Here is a 22168-nt window from a genome sequence, read left to right as displayed (position 1 = left end):
CCCCCAAACACAACAGCAGGATCGGCCCTCCTCTATCCCAGCAGCCCTGCTCTCTCCCGGCCCCTCGGGCCGAATGCTGCACCAGCCAAGACACCTGTCAATGCAATGAGACGACATCCAGAAACATTGTGTAAGGGAGGACGTCAATTGCATGTCAGCCCATCTGAGGCTGGTGGATTTTATAGGTAGCCTCTTCCAGATCTTCCATGGGTTCGCTTGGTACAGGCTGCTGAGCCCCGTCTACCCTGTGCCCGGCACTGCTTAGAAGGCTGGCACGCAGCGGGCGGGACATGCTGCCATTCTGACTGGGAAAGGGTTTATTCCCACTTTGCACTCGCTCTGTGCTGGTGTCCATGCCTGTTCTAGGCACAGGGCAATGCACAATCAGACCCCGGAGTTTTGTCCTGCTTCTGTCTTAGATCTAGGTACTTACATGGCCCCCCCACAGCACCGCAGTATCTGAGCACCTCCCAATTCTTAAGGTATTTACCCTCCCCACGCCCTTGTGATGTAGGGCAGTGCCATTGTCCCCATGGTACGGGGAGGCTAACACCCAGATCATCCAAGGTATTTAGGCTCCTAACTTGCATTGAAATCAATGAAATACCTCCATGACTTGGAGGATTGGGGCCTTAATGACTTGCTGCCTGTGGGACCGTGGGCCTGCGGTCGAGCAGGGAATTGAGTGTGGGTCTCCTGGACTAGTGCCCCAATCGCTGGACTGTCCTTTCTGGGTGGGGAGGTGGGTCCATGTCATGGGGAGCCATACAACGATCTCTCTCAGCCGAATGACGTTCCAGCTGAGAATTCCAGCGTGCAACCAGCAAGATTGTCTCTGTGGAGCTTGCTTTGATCTCTCTCTGAGTTCCAGGCCGCAGAGGGGTCCCAGGAGCTAGACCCACCCATCTTGCCATGCGTTAACGCTTCCATGTACCCTCCATGTGGGCAGAAGGGTGTTGATTTCTCCATCGCGCCCATGGCAGCCTCGGTGCCTAGGTTAAGGCACCCAGCAGCCGCTGATTTCACTGGTGCTTGGCACTGCCTGAGCTGGTGCCTCTGGGCAGGGTCGATGGTTGCTCTTGGGTTTGGCGTCATGAGCCATGCAGCGAGGGTGCAGGTGGCCTGGGCGAGGCCGCGGGCTGCGGAGAACCAAAGATCATTTCCCCTCCAAAGGAAAACAAAAGGCTTTGGTCTTGGCTCCTCCATCAACAGCTCTGCGGTTTTTCTCATCAGCAGATTGAAAAAGAAAAATACTCTTGAATTTCACCCGCCGGGGCTGGGTCTCCGACACCGCGGCTCCTTCCCCAGCTGCTGTTAACTTGGCTGCCACTGATGGATTTTGGACGTGCTGCTGGAGCCTGGAGCTGGAGTCTTGTGCAGAGCGTGCCCCCAGACAAGACCCCTTGCCTGCCCTCTCTGCAGGCGCCATGGGGAGAGAGGATTCCCCAGTTTGCTTCTAGCCCCGGCAGTGGTGGAAACGCCAGCGTCTGCTTAAGCCCCCCGGGCTGGATGGCTGGGAAGTGTCTTGCGGCAGATGACAGCTGGCGGGTGGGGCTCACTGCTGCATGGAGGCGAAGGGCTTTGCCGTGATGCAGAGGAGCATCAACCTGCCACTAGCTGAGATACGGGCTGTCAATCCTCATGCTCCAGGGCATGCGCCCAGTTCAGCGACGAATTCCCAGTATGGCGCGATTATGCCCATTCTGGATGGGAGTCTTAGAGCTCCCTCGGTCTCCGAGCTTTGACCCCTGTTGGAGAAGCCCCAGGACTAGAGACCTAGCAGGGGAGACTGGTTCTGTCTGCTGCTGGGGGAGGGTCTGTGGCCTGTTACACTCTGGCACCATGAAGGGGGTGGCAATTAGACCCCAGACACAGCCGCGCCCCGGCTCTCCACCAGCCAGGCCCCCAGTGTCGGGGGTGTGCTAGGAGTGGGGGTGGCTGGCTGGTGTGCAGGGCACTTGGGCTATTTCTCTGCCTCCAGGGGGAGTGGGGCTTAAAGCCACCTTTGCTCCCCCTGCCCCCCGGTCTGTGCCAGGTGCAGGAGCTGAGAATTGGGCGAGGACTCCGAGCTGCAGCTCCGGGCTGTTGCGGGCGGCAGCTTCCTGTGTCTGACTCTGCCCGACCAGATGCAGGGCGGTGACCTCGGCTGGTTGCTTAAAGGCAGGTGCTGGCTCTATGTCCCGTGGATAAGCCGGTGCGCCGGGTTGTGGGGCTCTGGGGCTGCAGGCACAGCCCGCCACTCCCTTCTCTCTGCTAGGCCATGCTGGCCACCCAGGAGCCCTCGCCAGCCGGCCCTGCGACATGGGGACAGACCCCGCTGCCACCTCCACCGACGCTCAGTCCCGTCCCCTTCATTTCCACGGGCATCTTGGGATAACCCATCTCCCGGGTGAACTAAACATCCTGGGGGGGAGTCGACATCTGCTTGGCTTGAAGCTCAGTCGTCTCCCCCAGGGACCTGCAAGTCCATATGGCTTCCCCGGGGCCTACCTGGGTCCTCTCCTCACTCCACACCGGAAGTGCAGGGGCAGCTGGCTTTAAAGGGGCCACCCCAGTGTTGGAGGGTTCCCTGCTGACCCCCCCTATTCTTTCCCAATATCTCTATTCAGCAAGGATTTGAGGAAGCCCTGTGAAGGCTGTTGGACAGTCGGGGCTGGTTGGCTGTGGCGTGCAGCAGATAAGGGCCCAGTCCGGCCCCACTGAGGGCAATGGGAGCTCTTCTGTTGGTTTCACGGGAGCAGACTCCAGCCCCACGTGACTAGATGGACAGAGCAGGCGGAGAGCGGTTCCCTGTGCGTGGCCAGAGGAGACGGTAATCTTCCTTTGTGAGTGACCCTCGGCCCTTCTCATCCGAGCCCCAAGGCACAGAAGGGGAAACTGAGGCCCAGAGTGGGGAACTCTGGCAGCACCAGCATGCTAGTTCCAGGCCTTAATCACCTTCTCTGCCAAGGGCTTTGAGTCTAGTGTGTGTGTGTGTGGGGGGGGGGGGGCGTTTTTAGGAAGGGGAGCATCAGCTTTGTGAGCATGGCCCTTTAAGAATTCAGTTTGACAAGAGCATCCTGCCAACAATGCGCTTATGCAAACACACAATGTAATTGCTGGGGAATTTGAAGGAGCCAAACTCCACTGAGGAAGAGACCAAGAGGGTGCTGGGGAAGGGGAAAGCAGAGGGGGATTTGAGAGGGAGGGAGGCAGGAAGAATGGGGGGAAGAACTGGGACCCAACTGGGGGATAGAAGGGAATTGAACAGAAGAACACACAGACCATGTTTGGCCAAGGCAGCGCTGTTTGTATAAGATCATGTGCTAAAAATACAGCCCATTCCCAGCATCGCCCAGGGAGAGACCCTCTGCTTCCCTGCCTCCCTCCCCCTGTGAAATCACCGCAGCGCTGCGCCTGGCTGGCTGGCGCGGGGAGCTGAGTGACCATGTTTTGGGAATGACTAAGGGACTCCCAGGGAAATCGTGGATTTTTTTTTTTCCTGTGCTCTGGTCTCCTTTTTTGGAGCTGGGAAGATCTTCTGGTGGCGGAAGTGGGGCTGGTGCGATATCCCGCCTGGCAGTTTCAACGCTCCCCATGTCCCCTGCCCCACGCGGCAGTGAGTCTGGCATAGATGTGTATAGAGGCTAAGCCCCTCTGTCTTTAATTTATTTCTTCTGCCGGCTCCCCTGTGAGACAGGGCAGTGCTGGGATCCCCACTGTGCGGACGGGAACGGAGGCGGGGAGAAGCCAGGGGCACCATTTTCACAAGCATGGGGGCCCAGATCCTCAATGGCTCCCGACTTCTGTGGAGGTTCGGCACCTAAATGCCTTGGCCGCCTCATTTTCACAAGGAATTCCGGCACTTGGGGGAGAGGTTTTTCAGAGGTACAAATGGCAGCTGGGCACCCAACTGCCCCTGGCGTTCAGGTGGAGTCTGGCTTGTGCCTTTGGAAGTTCCCCCTTGGCAGCCTGAGTGCCTCTGACTCGCAGTGAGACGAGGCAGGAGAGGGCGTCTCTCTTATTGGACTAACTTCTGGTGATGAAAGAGACAAGCTTTTGAGCCACACAGAGTGCATGAGGCTCCTAAACCACTTAGGCCTTGAGGAAAGGAAAGGGGATAATTGTACGAGAGCTCAGCCTCCCCCCCCCCGCCCCCAAATTGTACTTGGGGGCCCAAATTTCTCCTGATGAATCCCAGTCCCTGGAGTGCCTGAGTGCCACATCTTGTTCCCTTAGTGTTTTGTCTCTGGATTGGGCTACTCCGTGCAGATTTGCGCCTGCCTTGAGGAGAGCCCTGCCTCTGCCCAGTTGGCCTGGAGCCCTGCAGGCGACACCAAAAGTTGCACAATAAGGAACAAACTCCAGCCTCGCTAAGGAGATGGAGCCTGCGGATCCCACTGCTGCCTCTTGGGTGTGTGGCCTACACGTTTAGCATTGCTGGTCTGGCAGCCTGGAGCCCTCTGATGTGGCAGCGCCCCCTTCCTTGCCCTGGCATAGAGACCACGGCCAGGTCGCTCCGTTACTTCCCTGTAGGGGCTGCCCATAATTAGCCTCACTTGTGGGCGTGGCTTTTTCACCTCCCGGGCCACCAAAGAGCTAGTCACTGCTGGCCGGGATTTGAACCCACGGCCTGTCCCGGGGGCTCACGATGAAGGCCTGTACGCTGAAGCCTCGTAGCCGCCACCACAGCGGGCCTTGTGGAGCTGCCTTGGACAAGCAGGGCTTTGCAGGTTCCCGAGTCAGAGTCTGAAGTCTCAGGCTCCAGAGCAGCACCTGTGGGCTGCCCAGAGCCATGTGCTGGGACTTGGGCTTCCCCAAATGCCAGACTGGCGGTATGCTTTATCCCGGGAGCTGGGGCTGTCTTTGATTGGGAAGTGCTGGCTGATTAAAGAGGGGGAAGGTTGCCACTGGACGTGCGTGGGCCTTTGAATTGGGGTGAAGACGTGGCAGTTCCTCTGGCTCGTCTTGCCTCCTGAGTTTTAACCAGCGTCCGTGGCGATCAAAGAGATGGGGAGGCGAAGCCCTGCATCGGGAGTGGATTTCGCTCTGACGGCTGATTCTTCCTTGTACAGGCAAAGTCCCTCCTGGCCTGCGTTTTGAGCGTAAGGTGGGACCCGTTATGAGCAAAGCAGGGGTGGGAACGGCCCCATGCCAGTGGGGCGATTCTCGGAGGGATACGCGGTGCTGAGGGAGAGCCGTATTTACTTGTCTAAGTCTTAATCTCCGCAAGAGCCTCCCCAAACCAAGTGTCACTGCAGTCCCAGGACATGCAGTCCGGCCCGGCAGCCAGCTCTGAGCAGCGGCCGTTCTATGGGGATGGAGGCTATGTAGATCTCTAAAGCCCCCATCACAATGCTTGGCACCCAGGGCTTCATTGCAAATGTTCTTTAGACTGCCTAGGAAGGAGTCCTGCAGAAAGGGATCTGGGGGTCATAGTGGATCACAAGCTAAATATGAGTCAACCGTGTAACACTGTTGCAAAAAAAGCGAACGTCATTCTAGGATGTATTAGCGGGAGTGTTGTAAGCAAGACACGAGAAGTAATTCTTCCGCTCTACTCTGCGCTAATAAGGCCTCAACTGGAGTATTGTGTCCAGTTCTGGGAGCCACATTTCAGGAAAGATGTGGACAAATTGGAGAAAGTCCAGAGAAGAGCAATAAAAGTGATTAAAGGTCTAGAAAACATGACCTAAAAGGGAAGATTGAAAAAATTCGGTTTGTTTAATCTGGAGAAGAGAAGACTGAGGGGGGACATGATAACCGTTTTCAAGTACAGAAAAGGTTGTTACAAGGAGGAGGGAGAAAAATTGTTGTTTTTAACCTCTGAGGATAGGACAAGAAGCAATGGGCTTAAATTGCAGCGAGGGTGGTTTAGGTTGGACAGTAGGAAAAACTTCCTAACTGTCAGGGTGGTTAAGCACTGGACTAAATTGCCAAGGGAAGTTGTGGAATCTCCATCATTGGAGATTTTTAAGACCAAGTTAGACAAACACCTGTCAGGGATGGTCTAGAAAATACTTAGTCCTGCCTTGAGTGCAGGGGACTGGACTAGATGACCTCTTGAGGTCCCTTCCAGTCCTACACTTCTATGATTCTCCACCAACAGGCAGTTCTCCCAAAAGAAACAAAGCTTCTCTCCTCCCCCTTTGTGAGGACCTCTCACTGGAAGGGTCAGAGGCCAAGGGACCCTGCTGGTCCCAGTAGAGTAGAGGAATCTAGAAGTGGCCGCCCGTCAATAGGTGGTGGGCTGTAGCTGAGTTCCTCGTGCACAGGTGCTCCAGTGAACTCTGCTACTCGGGAGCAGTCTCAACAGAGGCCAGAGATGGAATGAGCCATGGAGACTGAGGTGGGCCAAAAGCTTTGTTACCTTTGCAAACTCCAGAAACTGCTTCCCATGAAGCAGCTGGCTGGGAATCCTCCGGGCTGGGATCACTGGGTGCCTTTCTCAGGCCTGGCTTGTGAGGGAGGTCGCACCAGATGATCAGGATGGTCACGTTAATCCATGTGTCTACAGACTGGCAAAGCACCAAGCCCTCGCAATGAGCCCTGGAAGGGTGTTCTGGCTCGGGGAGTCTGGCAGCCCCCCCGGGGGCTCTCCTTCTGCTCTGCCTTTAAGCACATGGCTCTGGAATGACAACAGTCGTGCTGGGAAACCGGAGCCTGACTCAATGTGTCGTTTGGCTTGCGAGGGCCTTGTTTACCGAAGGGAAATGTTAAGCCGTTGTCTGTGGGGAGAAGTGGAGAGGAGGGGCAGATTGCAAGAGAGACATAAACCAAGTCAGTAACATCAGGGAGAGACATAAACAGAGATTGAGACACACGCCCAGAGAGAGAGAGAGAAAGGATCCAGCCTTCCGGCCCTTGTGTACACACAGCGCAGCTCGGGCTGATGTAATCCCCTGTTAGATGCACTTGGTGCCCAGGTAGGGTGACCAGCTGGACCTTAGCCCCCCCTTGCCATGAGGCCCCACCCCTGCTCCTCCTCTTCCCCTGAGGCCTCACCGCCAGCCTGGAAGCCAGAGCCGGGAAGCGGTAAGAGCTGCCCAGGGAGCCCAGGCTGCTGTGGGGAGCCCCAGACCCTCCGCCCGCCCTGGGTGGCGGGCCATCGGGTGCAGGGACATGGGCTGGGGGCTGTTTTCAGGCACCCTGCTCCCACCCCACCCAGGGCAGATGGAGGGTATGGACCTCGACAGTGGCCTGGACTCCCTGGGCGGCTTTTACCCTGGCCCGACTCTGGTTTCAGGGGGGGCGAGGCCTCAGTGGTAAGAGACGGAGTAGAGGGAGGGGCCTCAGGGGAAGAGGAGGAGTCAAGGGTGGGGCCAACACGGGGACGGGGTATGCATCCTGCTTTTACCTTTTGAAAAGGTGGTCGCCCTATGCCAGCGGCCAGTTCCTGGCTCCCCTCTGGCAGCGTAGAGGAGGCCTGGAGAAATGCTGCACTCCTCTCTGTTACTTGCTGTCACCAGGAAGATGAGTGCTTTAGAGCTGAGACAGAATTTGGGAGCCCCCAACAGGGCCCCCCCGGTGCCTCTGCCCCGGCACAGGTGGTGGGAGTTTTTGGAGTCACTTCAGCACCTGAAGATGGCGTCTGCACTGATATTTCGTTCAGATCTGTTCTGTGATCAAGTCCACTTGGCAGAGTGCTGGCCAATCATCAGACAAATGCACAACGCAGGGGCACCCCGGGTGAATGCAAGCTCTTCGTTCCCGCCCCGGTTCTGGGTCAGAGCCTCTGCGTTGGGCTGCTTTTCCCAGCTGATGAGCTGAATCTTATTGTCTGGCCACTTTCCTGCAGCACTGGGATCCTGGGGCCTTGGTGTATAGGCAGGAATTGCTGGTTCTAGCAAGATGTGGGAGCCGTATGGGCAGCTTGAAATCCCAGGCACTGCTCCAGTTGGAGTCCAAGGCGCTATGTTGAAGTATTGATCCCATGGGGTGGGGTCCTGGACACAAGTCAGAGAAAGAGTTTTGGTTTTAGCCAGTGGCCCCAGCCCACAGAGCATGGGTCTGTGGGGGGGAAGGGCTGCTCCTAGCCAGGCAGAGCTGCTGTTAGGTCAAGGATTTGTACCTTGGTGCCAAGCCCCTGTGGAGATGGGGCACCCTGGTGTGAAGCAGGGTTGGCTCCGATGGGATCTGTGCCAGACAAGGCCCTGGACTGTGGGCCCGGCCCAGAAGCCTGTAGCGTCCTGGGGAAGCTGAGTCAATCATTTCCTCCCCTTGCACCCGGTATTTTTACCAGCCGTGTGTTAGGCAGTGCCCGGAAGCTGACATTTCTATTTATTCCCCTGCCGTGGCATGACAAACCCTGCAGTCACCCGACTGCACCGCTCGGATCCCAGCCTGCGGAGACAGGGACGCTGGGCCCTGCCTGGACAGCTGGCAAACCAGCTGGAGGTAGCTGTCAGGGTGCAGAGGAAATGAACAGCAAAGGCCCAGTTCTCCATTGTCTCATGCAGCCGTTTACTCCAGTGCAAAGCGCCGGGGGGCTGTTTCACGCTTGCTTTGCACTGGTGGCTGTGCAATGCAGAATCGAGCCTCAAGGTGTGGGAGGCTGAGCTGGTGGGGAGGAGAAGGGGGAGGAGGGAAGTGGCAGGGCTTGGAGGTAGATAAAAGCAAGAGCTATGGGTTGAGAGGAAGAGCTCTTTGTGGACGGGGGGGAAGGGAGGTTGTCCTCCTTGCTCTCCAGCTGTAGTAGGGCCCAGGGAGCAGAGCTGCTGGCTCCCATGCTGGCTGCAGGGAGCCTCCGCTGGCATGAGCTTGCCACTTGGATTCCTCTCTTGCTCCTCCAAATTGCCACGGTCCCCTGGGCTCGTACCCTGTGGGCTGACAGTCGCTTGCCAGCGTGGGTTGGAATGGGGCCAGCCCCAAGGTCTGGGGGTGCTGGCTGGGTTGCTGTAGCTGTGATGTCTTGTCCCACCCCAGGATGGGGGTCTTAGCTCCTGGGGACAGGAGACTTTCTACTCAGGGCTGGAATTCAATTTTCAGGGAGGAAGGCTGGCCTAGTGGTTAGGGAGTTGGACTGTGACTTTTAGAGACAGGGGTCAATTCACTGCTCTGCAACAGACTCCCTGTGCGTTCTTGGACAGGCCCCTAGTATCTCTGCCTCAGGTCCCCATCTGCCTGGCGGGGTAATAAGCCTGGCCGCTTTCAGTTCAGTTCTTTGGGGCAGGGACGGGTCCCTTCCTAGCACAGCTGGGCCTGGATCGTGGTTGGTGTTACTGCAGAGCAAACACTAGGAACTACTTTTGTCCCTGGGGAAGAGATGTCCCATTTCTGATCTGGGGCGGGGATCCCGTCTCGTCCCTCTGTGTATTCTCTGGGATGTTTCCAATTCATTCTTGCACGCATGCGTGTCTCTGCAGAGAGTGGTCATGCATCCACATCTCAGAAGTTCTTTGTCTCTCGTTTTCCTCCGGTGGGTGAGGCGAATCCATGACGGGGGTGGTTGAGCTGGATCCAGGCTGGGGGAGGAGCCCAGCGACGGTGACAGAGGCAGTGGTCACGCCGTCCGGGAGCCGGAGAACAGGCTGCCCTGGCCTGACAGCGCAGGGGCTGGAGAGCGACCTTGGGGTGGGGGTTGCAGGTGTCCAGGTGGGAAGCGGTGAGGACCCAAGCAGGGATTTCAGGGGAGCCAGAGCCCAGATCCTGGCAGCGTTACGGAGGCAGAGCTGCGTTAAGGACGAGTTCGGCGTCTGGGCTGGGGTGAGAAGCAGCGTTACCGAGACGGAGGCACAGGGAGGGTATCTCAGCCTTTCCCTTGCTTTCTGGAGGCCCTGGCATGCTGCCCATCCGGAAGCTGGACCCGGGGGTGGGGAGGACCCAGCAGAGGCAGAGCGTGCAGGCAGTCGGACAGCGTGAGCTGCCGAACACAAGAGCGGGGCCAGCACAGCCTGGGGGTTCAGCAGCATGGGGGGAAGGCCTGTGAAGTCAGCCAGCCAGCCCATCACCTGGGAATGCAGGATGGCCTTTCCACACCGTCCGCCCACGTGCCAACCGATAAAAACGGGGGGCGGTCGTGACCCCCTGACACTTGGTCGTGCCCCCTGGGCTGAGGCCCCATCCCTTCTCCAGTGGTCTTAATGCTCCCGGCAACAGAGCCTCCGCCGCTTCCCGGGAGAGGCCATGCCACTCTCTAGGGACCCTGGCGACTGGATCTGCTCTGGGAGGAACCCACGTTAGAGGGCAGCATATGTGGTCACATCCCTCTCTTGGGATACCCCCCGAGAAGCTACTCCTGGTGCCAGCGCTCCGCCTAGGGGAGATCTCTGTTAGCTCGGGTGGGCAGGGCCTGCCTTTTTGCAGCAGCTGGAGCAGGGTTCGAGTCCCGGCTGCCCAGGTGTGGGGCGGATCTGTTCATTGGCTGCATCAGGAGGGTTTGTTACACAGGGGAGCTGGGCATGGCCCGTTCCCAGATTCCCCACCCTGCAGATCTCCTGGCCTGGGGGGAGCTGGTAACAGAGGCAGAGCTGTGCAGCAGTTTGCCCTGTCTCCCCGGCTTTCCCTTGTGACCCGATTCCTCCCTTGCTCTCCTTCACAGGTGCCAGCGCCCGCCAGGGGGGATGTGGCCGTGACTGCTGAGGGCAGGGAGCTCATCCTGGCGCTGGAAAGGAACCAGTAAGTATCCACCTTGGGACACGGGGGGCTCTGCAGGACTCTAGCTGCAGGGTTGGCCTTGGATGTGTGCAGCAGGTGTCCGGGGTGGGGGTGTCTGCATGGACCACCTGTCTGTGCAAGGAATCATCTCAGTGTTGCCCCAAGCATGACCATGTCTCGTAGATTGTCACGCCCTTGTGTCGCCGCTCAGCCACCAACGCTGTTGACTGTCCGCTCCCTGGTTCACCTGCCCATCGGCTCCCTCCCTCTTTCCCCTGCCCAGTCTCCTGCCAGCCTGGAACGTGCCTCTCACCTGGCACGCTCCCTCCCTGCAGTGCTGGTGCAAACACATGCCGGAGGCGTCATTGCCCTGCCCCCGGTGCAGTCATTCACACAGCAGGAAGCCAGCGTGAGCCGGATTCAGTGGCATGTTATGCTCCGTTGGCACTGGGTGTGAACGACGACATGCGCTGCCAGGGGGCTGGGCATTCCTATACGCCCCCGCTCAGATACGTGGGCACGTGCCTGCTCTCAGGCAAGCTGCACTCGCCCTGTAGACGGGGCGACTTGCGAGTGCTGGGAGAGTGAGCCGCTGCTGGCTCACCGTGGTTTCTCAGTGACTCACAGCCAGAACGCAGCAGTTCCTAAGCTGCGGATTGCTTTGGTATTGTCGGGGGGCGCGCCAGGGCTGGCCTGTTGGTTCTTCTCAGGGGGTTTGTGGGGGCTGGGCTGTGTGCCGTCCGTTGTTCCTGCAGGGCTGTTCATCCGTCCACACTGGTTTGTTTTTACAGGCTTGCTCGCAGGGATGGGGCTGAGCACCGTGGCTTGTTATTGTAGAGTCTCTCAGAACTCATCTGCTTTGATTGATTTCCTTCCCCCTGCCATTTTGGAATTCAAAAAAGCTGTGAAACCGTTAACCTCTTGATCTCCGTGGTGCGCCCAGCGCTGTAGTGTCTGCGGGCCCTGCTCATATCAGTGAAGTTAGCCTTCCAGTGGGGCAGGGCAGTGCTGGTAACCCTATTGCACCGCTGGGGGAACTGAGGCACAGAGAGGCTAAGTGACTTGCCAAAGGGGCACAGGGACCGCTCTGCGGCAGAGCAGGGACTTGAACTGAGGTCTCTGGAGTCCCAGTCGGTTCTGTAACCACATGCCCACTCTTCCTCCCATGCAGAGCTGGCTTCCCCCGCCGGTCTGTGGAAATGCCTGGCCCTGTGAGCATCCCAGTGACTCCGTTCCCTGTCCCCCCTCTGACCCTGTGCTCTCCTGTGCTGGCTGAGTAACTGGTGTGGAGCGGTCCTGACGAGTTGCCCGCTGATGGAAGCTGAGCTCTTTGGACTCTGCATGGAGCTCGGTGGAGGAGAGCCCGCCAGACTGTTTTGGTTTCTGCAGCCGGAGGCTGGCAGGCAGGGGGGTCAGTGGTGCCGGGGGCCCCGCTGGGACAGGGATTTGTTTGCAGATGGGCTGTGCCCTGGCGAGGAGTGAAACCAGTGAAAGTTCAGGCCAGAGAGAGCGTTTTCAGCTTCCCTCCTAAATGCAACAGCAAAGGGGCAAAGCTCCCGTTGGATCAAGCTGTGAAAGATGCCCAGGGAGAGGGGTCTGGGGTTAGAGAAGCCCCGAGAGAAGGATGTTGGGGAGCAGGGTCTGGTGAGCAGGAGGGGAGTGGTGAAGGGAGCAGAGAAGCAGTAAGAACTGCTGTGCCGAATTGGGCCATCTGGTTCCATATCCCACTGCCTGGCGCACGAACCGGGCTCAGCCTGCCGGCCTGCCTCCTCTTGGTGCACGAACCGGGCTGGCCCTGAGCCAAGGATTCTTGTTATCTCTCTGCCCCATCCTGAGCCCTAACATAGTATCCAACTGCCTTCCATACTGACCGTTCGTCCATCTAGCCTCCCTCTTACTGCCAACCTGGTCCAGACCCTCCATCCACCTGCCCGGGTCCAGGATCCCACCTACAGCAGTGGCCAGTACCTCTGGCTTCAGTGGAGGGCACACTGTTCCCCTGTCAAATACAATTGGTTGCTCTACTGGAGCAGGGTGAGCCGAGGGAGGCATTCCTTCCTGACCCCGCAGGCCATTGGCCTGCGCCCTGAAGCATGACGTTTGCCGATGCTCGGTGGTATCTTGGCCTGGGAAGAGGGCAAGGGACGCACTGCGGCGGCAGAAGTAGCCCATGTGGGGAGGGAAGCTGGAATAAGAGGAGAGTAAGACATAACCTTAGGGATGGGGAGAGGGATGTCATGAAAAATTGTGGTCCAGTGGTTAGAGACCACGGGCCTGGGAATCCAGGGGTCTGGAGTCTCACCCTGGCAGGAATCCAGCTGGCGCGGGCACAGGAGCTGTCAAAGCAGCACAGCTCAGGTTTCCGAGTGGGTAGCTCTCCCTGGCCCAGGCCCCGAGTATGTACTCGGCTCGCTAGCCCGCTCTGGCTTCGCTGCTGCTGCCCGTGCTAGCTGGCATCCAGCTCCCTCGGGCCGGTGAGCCATTCACGGCTTTTGCCGCGTGGAGATACCGGGTGATCTGAGCATCAGCCTTTCCCTAGCTGGAGATGGGGACGGTGAGCCAGTTACTCCCTGCAGTGGCCTCTGGTCAAAAGCTCAAGTGCTGATTTTCACTAGCGAGTATCAGAGCAGTAGGGAGGATAAGGCCCCGATGGGGGTCCGATGAGCACCTAAATCACGAGGGTGCCTGGGCGCTTTCCTTGGCAGCTCTCCGGCTGCTCCTGGGGACTTGGGGGTGGCTGCAGTGCATGCCGAGAGGCGTGAGCTGGGGCATTGCTTGGGGTCGTAATTAACCAGAGGAAGCTCTAACCTCGTGTGTAATGCCGGCTCGCGGCGGATCTGAGCACGCCGGGAGAGCACGTTCCACCCCAGCACCACAAAGCACTTGACTGCTAGGCTGGGAGGCAGCCGGCCCAAGGGCCATGACAGACGCTCCATCGCTGGGGACATTTAAAACTGGACCAGCCAAACACGGGAAGCCAGGCTGTGAGGAATCACCTGCTTTGCTGGGGGGAACAGGCTCCACAGCCTGACCGGGGCTTTCCCTTCTATGGTTTCCACCATGAGCTGCCCTCAGCATTAGCACTGGGCCGATGTCTCTCCTGCCTCCCTGACACCCAGAGTGGGGCGAGTCACCGCCTGCGTCCCCACCACTGGGCTGAGATGCTCCCGAGGCGTCTCCGCATGGCGGCAGTGCTGCGCTCACCCCGCCGTAGAATTCCTGTCGCCCCTGGGTCCCCTGCAGGACGTTGGTCCTAGGCCTCCCTCCCGATCGCCGAGCAGCAAGTGGAATGTTCTCCCTGAAGAGCGCGTCGGCCCCCGTTTGGGCCGTGGGAGCGAGGCGGGCGTTTCCCGGGGCGGGGTCCCCTGCCGGCCGCGGTGCTGTCGTGTCCTGGGCCCTGTGCGTGTGAACGGGGTGATTTCACCTTCCCCTACTGAGTCAATAGTACGATTTCTGTCCTGCAAGGGAAGTACCAACCCTGTGAGCTTCCTGCCGATAGCAACCTCCCTGAGCCAGCTGGGGAACTGTGCATCTCGTGGTAGGAGTTAATCTCTCTCTTTTCCATGTCCCACACCCACCCCTCCCTCTCTCCCTCCCTCGGCCCCCACCCCTTAGCTAATGCACGACTCTCCATCAGCCTCTGGTCCTAAAACAGTGATGGACAAAGATCTGGAGGGTCCTTGCAGCTAAACACCCAGGAATCTGTGCAGCATGTGAAGTGTATTGCGTTGATGTGCAGACATTTCCCCAGCATCTCTGAGCGTTAGCTCAGACTGTTAGGTCTGGATATTGGACTAGAAATCTCCCAGGAAAAGGCTTTTCCTCTGGGATTCCTGGCTCTCTTTGGAAATGCTGCCGCAGTTGCCTTTCCTGTGCAGCATCTCGTTCCTCTGCCCTAGATCCCAGCTGGAACGGGCAGGCGCAGGGAGCATAACGAGGGGACCAGACTCAGGATGTTTGGGGCACGTTCAGCAGGACCAGCAGGGAAGGGTGGAGTTCGTGGCTTGTGGCAGCATGGACTGGTCTCTGCATGGGACTGTCGGACGGCCATGAGGCCAGCTCGCCAGAGTGGCAGCGTGCAGGCCCCGGGTAGCGTTTCAAGATGCCAAGGGGTGGGATTTTCAAAAGTGCCTCGCTGGGCCCCCGGTGGAGCGGGACTGTTAGACCCGTGCTGGGGGCTTCGAAGCCTCCCCGGCGCTGTTCTGCGGGCCCCTCCTGGTCCGGGTGAGATCGCACCAGCAAAGGCAGGACCACGCGGGGAAAATCCTGATGGCTCTACCAGCAGCCAGCGTCCGCCTGACTTGACGTGACTCTCCCGTGTGCTTGTTTGCACCCAGCTCCAGCACTAACGAGCCTGGTCCGTCGGTGTCGCTGCCTCTCCTCCGCTCGGAGCTGGTTTGGATTTGTGCTGATGTTGGCAGCATCCTTTCTCCGTAGCCTGTGGCCTGAAACCCTCCTCGGGCCGGGGATCTGGAATGTTGTTTCTTCTACACGCTGCGTCTGCGCCGATCAAAAAAATCGCAGGAGACGACACTACGGCCCTTTCCTGCCAGCAGCCCTGCTCGACATCGTATTTAGCTTGGAGACTGGCCTAGGCAGGAAGTATTTGGAAGGGTAGACTTGATTTTGGAATCCAAATTAAATGAAGAAATGCGCGCTCTCCAAAGTAACCAAGAAGAGAGGGACGGGGGAGAGAGAGAATGTTTCAGGCATCATAATCCTAGCAGGAGCCTGTGCTCATTCCTTTGTCTTTTCCTAACCTCTGGGTAGAATATGGGCAAGGACTCCTGGGGTGGCATCTTCCCCCGGCTGGGGCGGGTGCAGGACACATTCATGCCCCAGCACCTCGTCACAGTCTGGGCATGTCGGTGTTGTCGCCGGCCAGGAAGGCACAATGTCGTGCCAAGGTCTGTACCTCCCCTCGCGCAATGCAACAAGCCAGGTGCCCAGCTGGTGTGAATCGGTCTGTTTGTCTGTCCCTCTTCGGGTTCTACGCGGCTGCCCATCATGGTAGTATCCGAGCTCCTTCCATGTTAAATCAATAGCAACATCCCTAGTGGATTTTGGGGAGTCTCTGGCTCTTCTCCCTTTGCTCTGGTGTCAGTGGATCTTTGCTGATTCACACCAGCGGAGAGTCTGGCTCATGCTTAGCCCTGATTCTCCTCTCTCTGGTTCTGCTCTTCCACCGGCGTGTATCTTCTGACCTCAGCGGAGCTGCTCCGGATTTACACTGATGTCAGCGGCAGGAGGAGCAGGCCCAGTTCCTACATAACAATGTTTGTCTGGGTCGCCTCCTCTCACTTCCGGCTGGACCTGCTGTCACCTTACATCTACCTGCCTGGGCAAAAGTTAGGGAAAGCCATTTGCAGGCCCATTCATGAAATCTGACCCCGGCCCGGCTGGGCCCTTTGTTCTGTGGTCCCTTCCTTGGTGTGTTGGATCTGCAGGACTGGCTGGGATTCCAAGGGCCCCTTGTGATCCTCTCACCCGACCTGCGTTACCCAGACTCATCGGCCTTTGATTGGTGCTGACGTGGGTAGCCAGGTTCGAACAGGTGAGAGCATAAGCTGAAGTGCTTTCCCGGCATCCCTGCCTGTGCTGGCTCCGGGCCCAGGGGAGGGAGGGTCACGAAGGGCAACAAATGAAGAGGAGAGAGCGAGCCCCACCGACCCATACAGCCCATAGCTCACTCAGTGCCCAGAGGAAAGCCCAGCTCAGGAGCTGAAAGTCCTAGGCCAGTGCTAGTACTGTTACGGGGCAGGGAGAGTTAACCACAGAAATACCGACTGAAGGGGCCTTGGGGATGACCTAGCTGGTTGAGAAAGGTCACGTGTCCTCCCCCTCCCAGGCACCGGTTCCAATCGTGCATGGTCTGTAGCTAGACAGGGCTTGAATCTGCAGGGTTTTCACTAGCACCACATGCTGCCTGGCTCTTCTCTCTCTCCACACTCTGCCGCGGCAGGGACTTCCAGCATAGCCAGGCGGCTGCCTTGGGTTTCTCTCTGTCCACTCCCGAACAGCCTGATGCTGGCCCGGGGTTTGCTGCAGGTGCACCCGTGTTGGCACGTCACTGCCCCTGGGAAGCAGCAGGGCCTTGAGCCAGCCTGCAGGGCCCCCGCTGATCGAGGGTTCTCGCCTGCAGGGCGATGCCTTCTGGGGCAGCGAGCGCAGGGGGAGTTGGCAGCAGCGTAAAAAAGTTTAGTATTCGTTCTATGCAGAGTGCCGTCCCCGTGTCTCCCCCCCCCACCCCGCATCCAATACTGGTTTCTGGGTTTAACTCAGGCTTCGCACCTCACACCCTGTTGCTTGCAGGCCATGCCCTATCCCGGGTCAGGCGCTCTGCCCAAGAGGTTAGAGGGGACACAGTGGGGCAGGAGGGCATGGCCTCAGGAAGGGGAGGCCCCTGGGAAACTGAGCAATTGTGGAGCGTTGTGCAAACTGCATTTGGTTATTTGGATATTAAGATCAGTAAAACCCCAGTTTTAACACAGGTCCCTACTCCCGTAGCCCGATGCAGTACAAGGCGAGTGACACACACCAGGGTACATTTATGTACTGTGACATGGCAAGGCCAGATGGCTATGGAAAAGTAGTGGGAGATAGATATATTAGCTCCAGGCTAAACAAATCCCTGGTACCAGGATAAGTGAAATGGCAGCTGCTCCAGGTCAATTAAGACACCTGGGGCCAATTAAGAACTTTCCAGAAGGCAGGGAGAAGGCTAGGTTGATTGGGACACCTGAAGCCAATCAGGGGCTGGCTGAAACTAGTTAAAAGCCTCCCAGTCAGTCAGGTGGGGGTGCACGTCAGGAGCTGTGGGAGGAAGCTGTGCTGTTGGAGAGGCTGAGTAGTACACACCATATCAGGCACAAGGAAGGAGACCCTGAGGTAAGGGTGAAGTGGAGCTTGAGGAAGTGAGGGCTGCTGTGGGGGAAGTAGCCCAGAGAATTGTACATGTCATGTTTCTAAAAGGTCAGCTACCATAGCTGATACTATTAGGGTCCCTGGGCTGGAGCCCGGAGTAGAGGGTGGGCCCAGGCTCCCCCCCCCCACCTTTGCCCCCTGATTAATCACTGAGACTGGGAGACAACAGAGACTGTACAAGGAAGGATAACTTCTCCTCACCTCCCTAGCTGGCTTATGATGACCCTTGTTTCTAGAGAGAGAGAGAAGGGTTACGTGGAGGGTCACAGTGAACATCTGAGGCTAGCGAAATCCGCCAGGAAACGCGGGAGCCACGGAGGCAAGGACAGAGCTTTGTCACAGTACATAACTGGAGTGCTGGGAAGCAGTGGGTACTGGCCTTGGTCTTGAGATGGGGTATAACCTTTATAGCCCTGACCAATGTCTGTGATGGGGGATGGGGTAAAAATCAGTCTCTTCCCAACCTTTCCGTGTATCTCCTCCACTCCTCTTATTACAACATGCACAATTCATAGACAGAGAGAGAGAGAGCAGTGTGTGGAGACCGGTTTAAATTTCATTCTGGCTTAATTTGATGCGCCCTGTTTGCCAGCCCTTGGATGGAACCCCAGTCCTCCTGTTCTTCCCTTGTTAGCATCAGGGCATAAACGTTTGGAAGCCAGGCTCGTTTGTGGCCATCTGGCTGCTTTGGGTAACGAGGGACAAGCCAGAAGGAAACCAGAGCTCGCTCTTGTTGAAAAATGCTGACCACTGAAGAAGTCTGATGAGTAATGATGCCGGCTCTGAGCAGAGAACAGCGGAGTTTCCCAGCAGGGGAGAAAGCATGGCTGTGCATGCAAGGAGGTGGATGTGCAAGAGAGTGTGTGCTCATGCATGTAAGGTGTGTGCAAAGGTTCTGGTGTCCCTGGGAGCAGGGAGGGAGGAGCACAAGACTATGCATGTGTTTGCATTCATGAAGGGACAATGGCACAACACTCTGGGAAGGTGTGTGTCACTTCTCCCTCTACCACTGGTCCCGTAGGTGATGACAGCTTACTACTGCTGCTGGCTAAAGGGACTATTCCTGTAGCTCAAGTGATGGAGGTCTGTGCTGTGGTGGTGAATGTCCCAGGTTCAAACCTTGCTGATACTGTATGAAGGCGGCTGTTCCAGAGAGTTGTGAGCATGCGGTGAGGGGTTTGTCTATCCGATACACTGCAAGGATATATGTGCGTGCACGCACCCGTCCCTCCCCCCCTTAAGGGCTTCTAATAACACCATGGGAACCATGGGTCTGATTGGAAGTCAGTGGAAAGGCTCCTATTGACTTCCAAGTGCTTTGGATCAGACCCGGTAAGAGCGAGGATGAGCTGGCTTGGGGCTGTTGACCTGTAACGTGTGTAGCCTCGTTTTTCCTCCATCCAGCCCCCTGTTTTCTATATCCAGAGATAGTAAAGGTGGCACTGAGGCTTTCCTCTTGTCTTGAGTTCCTGGAGCTGCATCTCTGCTCCCAAACCTGCCAGCTTCCTTCGCTCTTAAAACCACAGAGGAAGCTGTAGACGTTTGTGATCTCGTCGGCAAGCGAAAGGGAGGCGCTGAGCCCTGAACACAGCCCTGGCGGGGGAAGTAGAAGATGGACGGACTTCACCAGCTTGTTTTAAATGCGTGTGCAGTTCTTGGGCCCTGCAGGTTTAAATCAACACAGCGGCATTGACTTTGGTGGGGCAAGGTCAATTTACACCAGCTGGGGATCTGGCCCCCGTCTATCTACCATGTACACATTCATGATCAGGAATTGTAAACCTTTTAATTAATACTTTTTTTAAAAATCGTGTTTGTGATTCTCCTTGAGCACGGGAAAAGAAGGGGATTGAATCCTGTCCTAAATAGAAAAATGAAAGGTGCGAGGGCTAAGATGCTGTTTGCCAGAAAAACATGAGGGAAAGCTCACGGGAGACTTCTTCAGGCTTTTTTTGGTTGAAGTTTCCCATTTTGATTGCAATGGGAAAAGGCCTTTTTGCAGAGGTAGGACCCTGATTGAGGTAATTCAGCCAGTCCTCTGGCAGCCCACTTTGCATACGGCAACCCAATGGCTAAACACTGTGAAAGTTGTTGTGGAAACAATATCTCATTTGCACCAGTGCAGTACCGCCATGCCCCTCCTTCATGAGGTCAAATTCTCTCAGGAGCTGGCCTCAGATGAATTGCTTCCCTCTCAGGGCTGCCAGGCCATAGGGAGAGATGGATGCATATAGTGCATCGACTTTTCAAAGCAGCTTTCGTAGCGTTTGCCCATTAGCATTATATTAGGTGAATGAATGAGAGCATGTTAGTGATTTACGCACATTGTGCAACGCACTTGCTCAGTGTCCTAACAGCCTTCTACTGCTGCTGGCTAATGGAGTTACTCCTTTAGCTCCGGAGGGCTAGGCCTCAGGTGCTGAAGGCCCTAGATTCGGTGTCTAGTGCGGACCTGGGGTAGGAGCTGTTGCAATCCCAGGCAGTATTGTCCGGTGGCTAGAGCAGAGCACTGGGAAATGAGAATTCTGAGTTCTGTTCCTGGCCTTTGCCATTGAATCGCTTTATGGCCTTAGCGTCATGTGTTTTCATGTCTCTGCGCCTCGGCTCGCCAGTCTATGCGGTGGATAACCATGCTACCTCCGAGACCCCGAGCCTTCATTCGTTGTACCGTGGCTTGAGAGCTTTGCATGACGGGTGCTGTTGGAGGACACAGGATAATTACCCCATAGAGCTTGAACGGCCTTTCAAGGATCATGTGTCCAGGGGAAAGAGCTCAAGCGATGTTTCTCATGATCAAAGTGGCTTGGACTGTCTGATGCATAGCTGCTGACTTTTGCTGCCACCGGTGGGTGCTCGACCCCTCTCTGCCCCAGCTCCGCCCCTGCCCTACCCCATTCCAACCCCTTCCCCAAACCCCCGCCCTGGCTCCACCTCCTCCCCGAGCGTGCTACGTTCCCTCTCCTCCTCCTCCTTCCAAGCATGCCGCCAAACAGCTGTTTGGCGTCGGCCAGACGGGAAGCGCTGGAAGGTAGGCAGAGGAGCGCGGGTGCGACGCACTCAGGGGAGGAGGCGGAAGAGGAAGTGGGTTGGGGGTGGGAGGGGAGAGCTTGGCTGCTGATGAGTGCAGAGCACCCACTGATTTTTCCCCGTGGGTGCTCCAGCCCTGGAGCTCCCACGGAGTCAGCGCCTATGGTCTGATGGGACAATGGGTGGCTGGTGGCAGCTGTAGCTACGGAGTTCTTACTGGGAACTTCAGAGCGAAGCACTGTCCAGCCATGGTCACTAGGGCTGCTTTCCCCGTGCTAGGACAAGGGATCGCCAGACATCTAGGGACCTCCAGCCCTGTGCAGAGGTGCTGTGGAGTGGGATCATGACAGTGGTGGTTCTTAATTCTCTCCCTGCCGAACGGGATTGTGACCCTGAGCGGTGTTGGTATCGGGAGCTTTGCTTTAAATGCCAGGCACCCACTGAGCACTGCATGTACTAGCTTGTTCCCTCTGGAGTGATTAGTGCTGACAGCATTGTGATATCTAGCACAAATCTGGGACTGTTTCATTGTCCTGTGAGTCAGAGGGACAAGAAGTGGGATGGATCCAAGGAGATCGGAGGTACCCATGATTTTGGGGCTGGCCACTGGCCCCAGTGGGTGAAAGGGGAGGGAGAGTAAAGGTCAAAAAGAATATCAAGCAGGTCCATGGGTGGGCTAAAGTCTTGTTTGTCTTTGTGGGCATTAAAGATCTCAAGGAACTTTCATAACCATAGGGGTTTGCTTTGCTGTACTCGGCCAAAATGTCCCCTATCTCTGCTGCCCTCCACCCCAGAGGTGGCTGAATTTTGGTGGGGCTCTCGTGGACGGTTTGTGAAGAACATCACGTCGTTTTTGATGGCAGACGTTCCTGTCGCCAGGAAATTGTCTCTGTTCAAATCTCGCCCCCGCGCTCTGGACTGCACTTGGCTCTAGTTACACTGGGGTAAAGCTGCACTAACCGAAGCCGGTGGAGTTACGCCTATGCTCCCCCAATGAGAACAGAGCACGGCCCCCGCTCTTGACACGTGGGGCACTAAAGGTCACACTGCCCGATTTAGGCTCCCTTTTAATTGCCAGGCGGTACATGAGGTGGGAAGCCACAGCTTGGTCAATGCCAGCTGATTGGCCCAGGCAGGGGCGGGGCGGGCGAGGAGTGGGCGGTCCCAGAATCCACGAAAGAATCCACAAATACGTGTTACAACTCAGCTGGTTGCAAAATAAGAAACCGGGAGCGAGGGAAAAAGGTGGCTGCTATTTTTGCTGCTGTTTGTTTTTTTCTCTTTCTGCTTTTCCCTCTTTTACTGTGGTATAAAATAGACCAGGTGGGGCCCAAGGGCATGGAAGTAACCTACGGATTTAGGACGAGGTCTTCAGCCGATGTAAATCAGTGCAGCTCCGTTGACTTCGGTGGAACCGCACTGATTTACACCCGCTGGGGATCTAGCCCTCAGGGTCTGATCCTGCAAGGTGCTGAGTCCCCTCAGCTACCACTGAACTCACTCTGTGGGATCGGGCCCTTAAATAGCATCATCCTCGTTAGGATGTGTCCCAGGTGCCCAGCACCATGGTAGAGGGTCTGGATGGGAACTCCTCATGGATCGCCCTTCTTTTGGGGATGTGGCCTTGTGGCTGTGACTCGTG

At 57.1% G+C, this 22168-nt stretch overlaps 1 protein-coding gene across 3 annotated transcripts in view; it reads left to right on the top strand.

Moving 5' to 3' along the window:
• Positions 1-22168, top strand: part of ADAM33 (ADAM metallopeptidase domain 33) — a 74755-nt gene that overhangs the window by 10846 nt on the left and 41741 nt on the right. For all 3 annotated transcript variants that reach the window (XM_074951943.1, XM_074951944.1, XM_074951942.1), the window contains exon 3: positions 10520-10596. In XM_074951943.1, the coding sequence (XP_074808044.1) occupies positions 10520-10596 (77 nt within the window). The remainder of the gene's footprint in view (positions 1-10519; positions 10597-22168) is intronic.

The sequence above is a fragment of the Natator depressus genome, chromosome 4 (genome assembly GCF_965152275.1).
Source record: "Natator depressus isolate rNatDep1 chromosome 4, rNatDep2.hap1, whole genome shotgun sequence".
NCBI classification, from domain to species: Eukaryota; Metazoa; Chordata; order Testudines; family Cheloniidae; genus Natator; species Natator depressus.
Note: the sequence above shows the minus strand (reverse complement) of the source record. Positions and strands in the feature narration are given on the sequence as shown.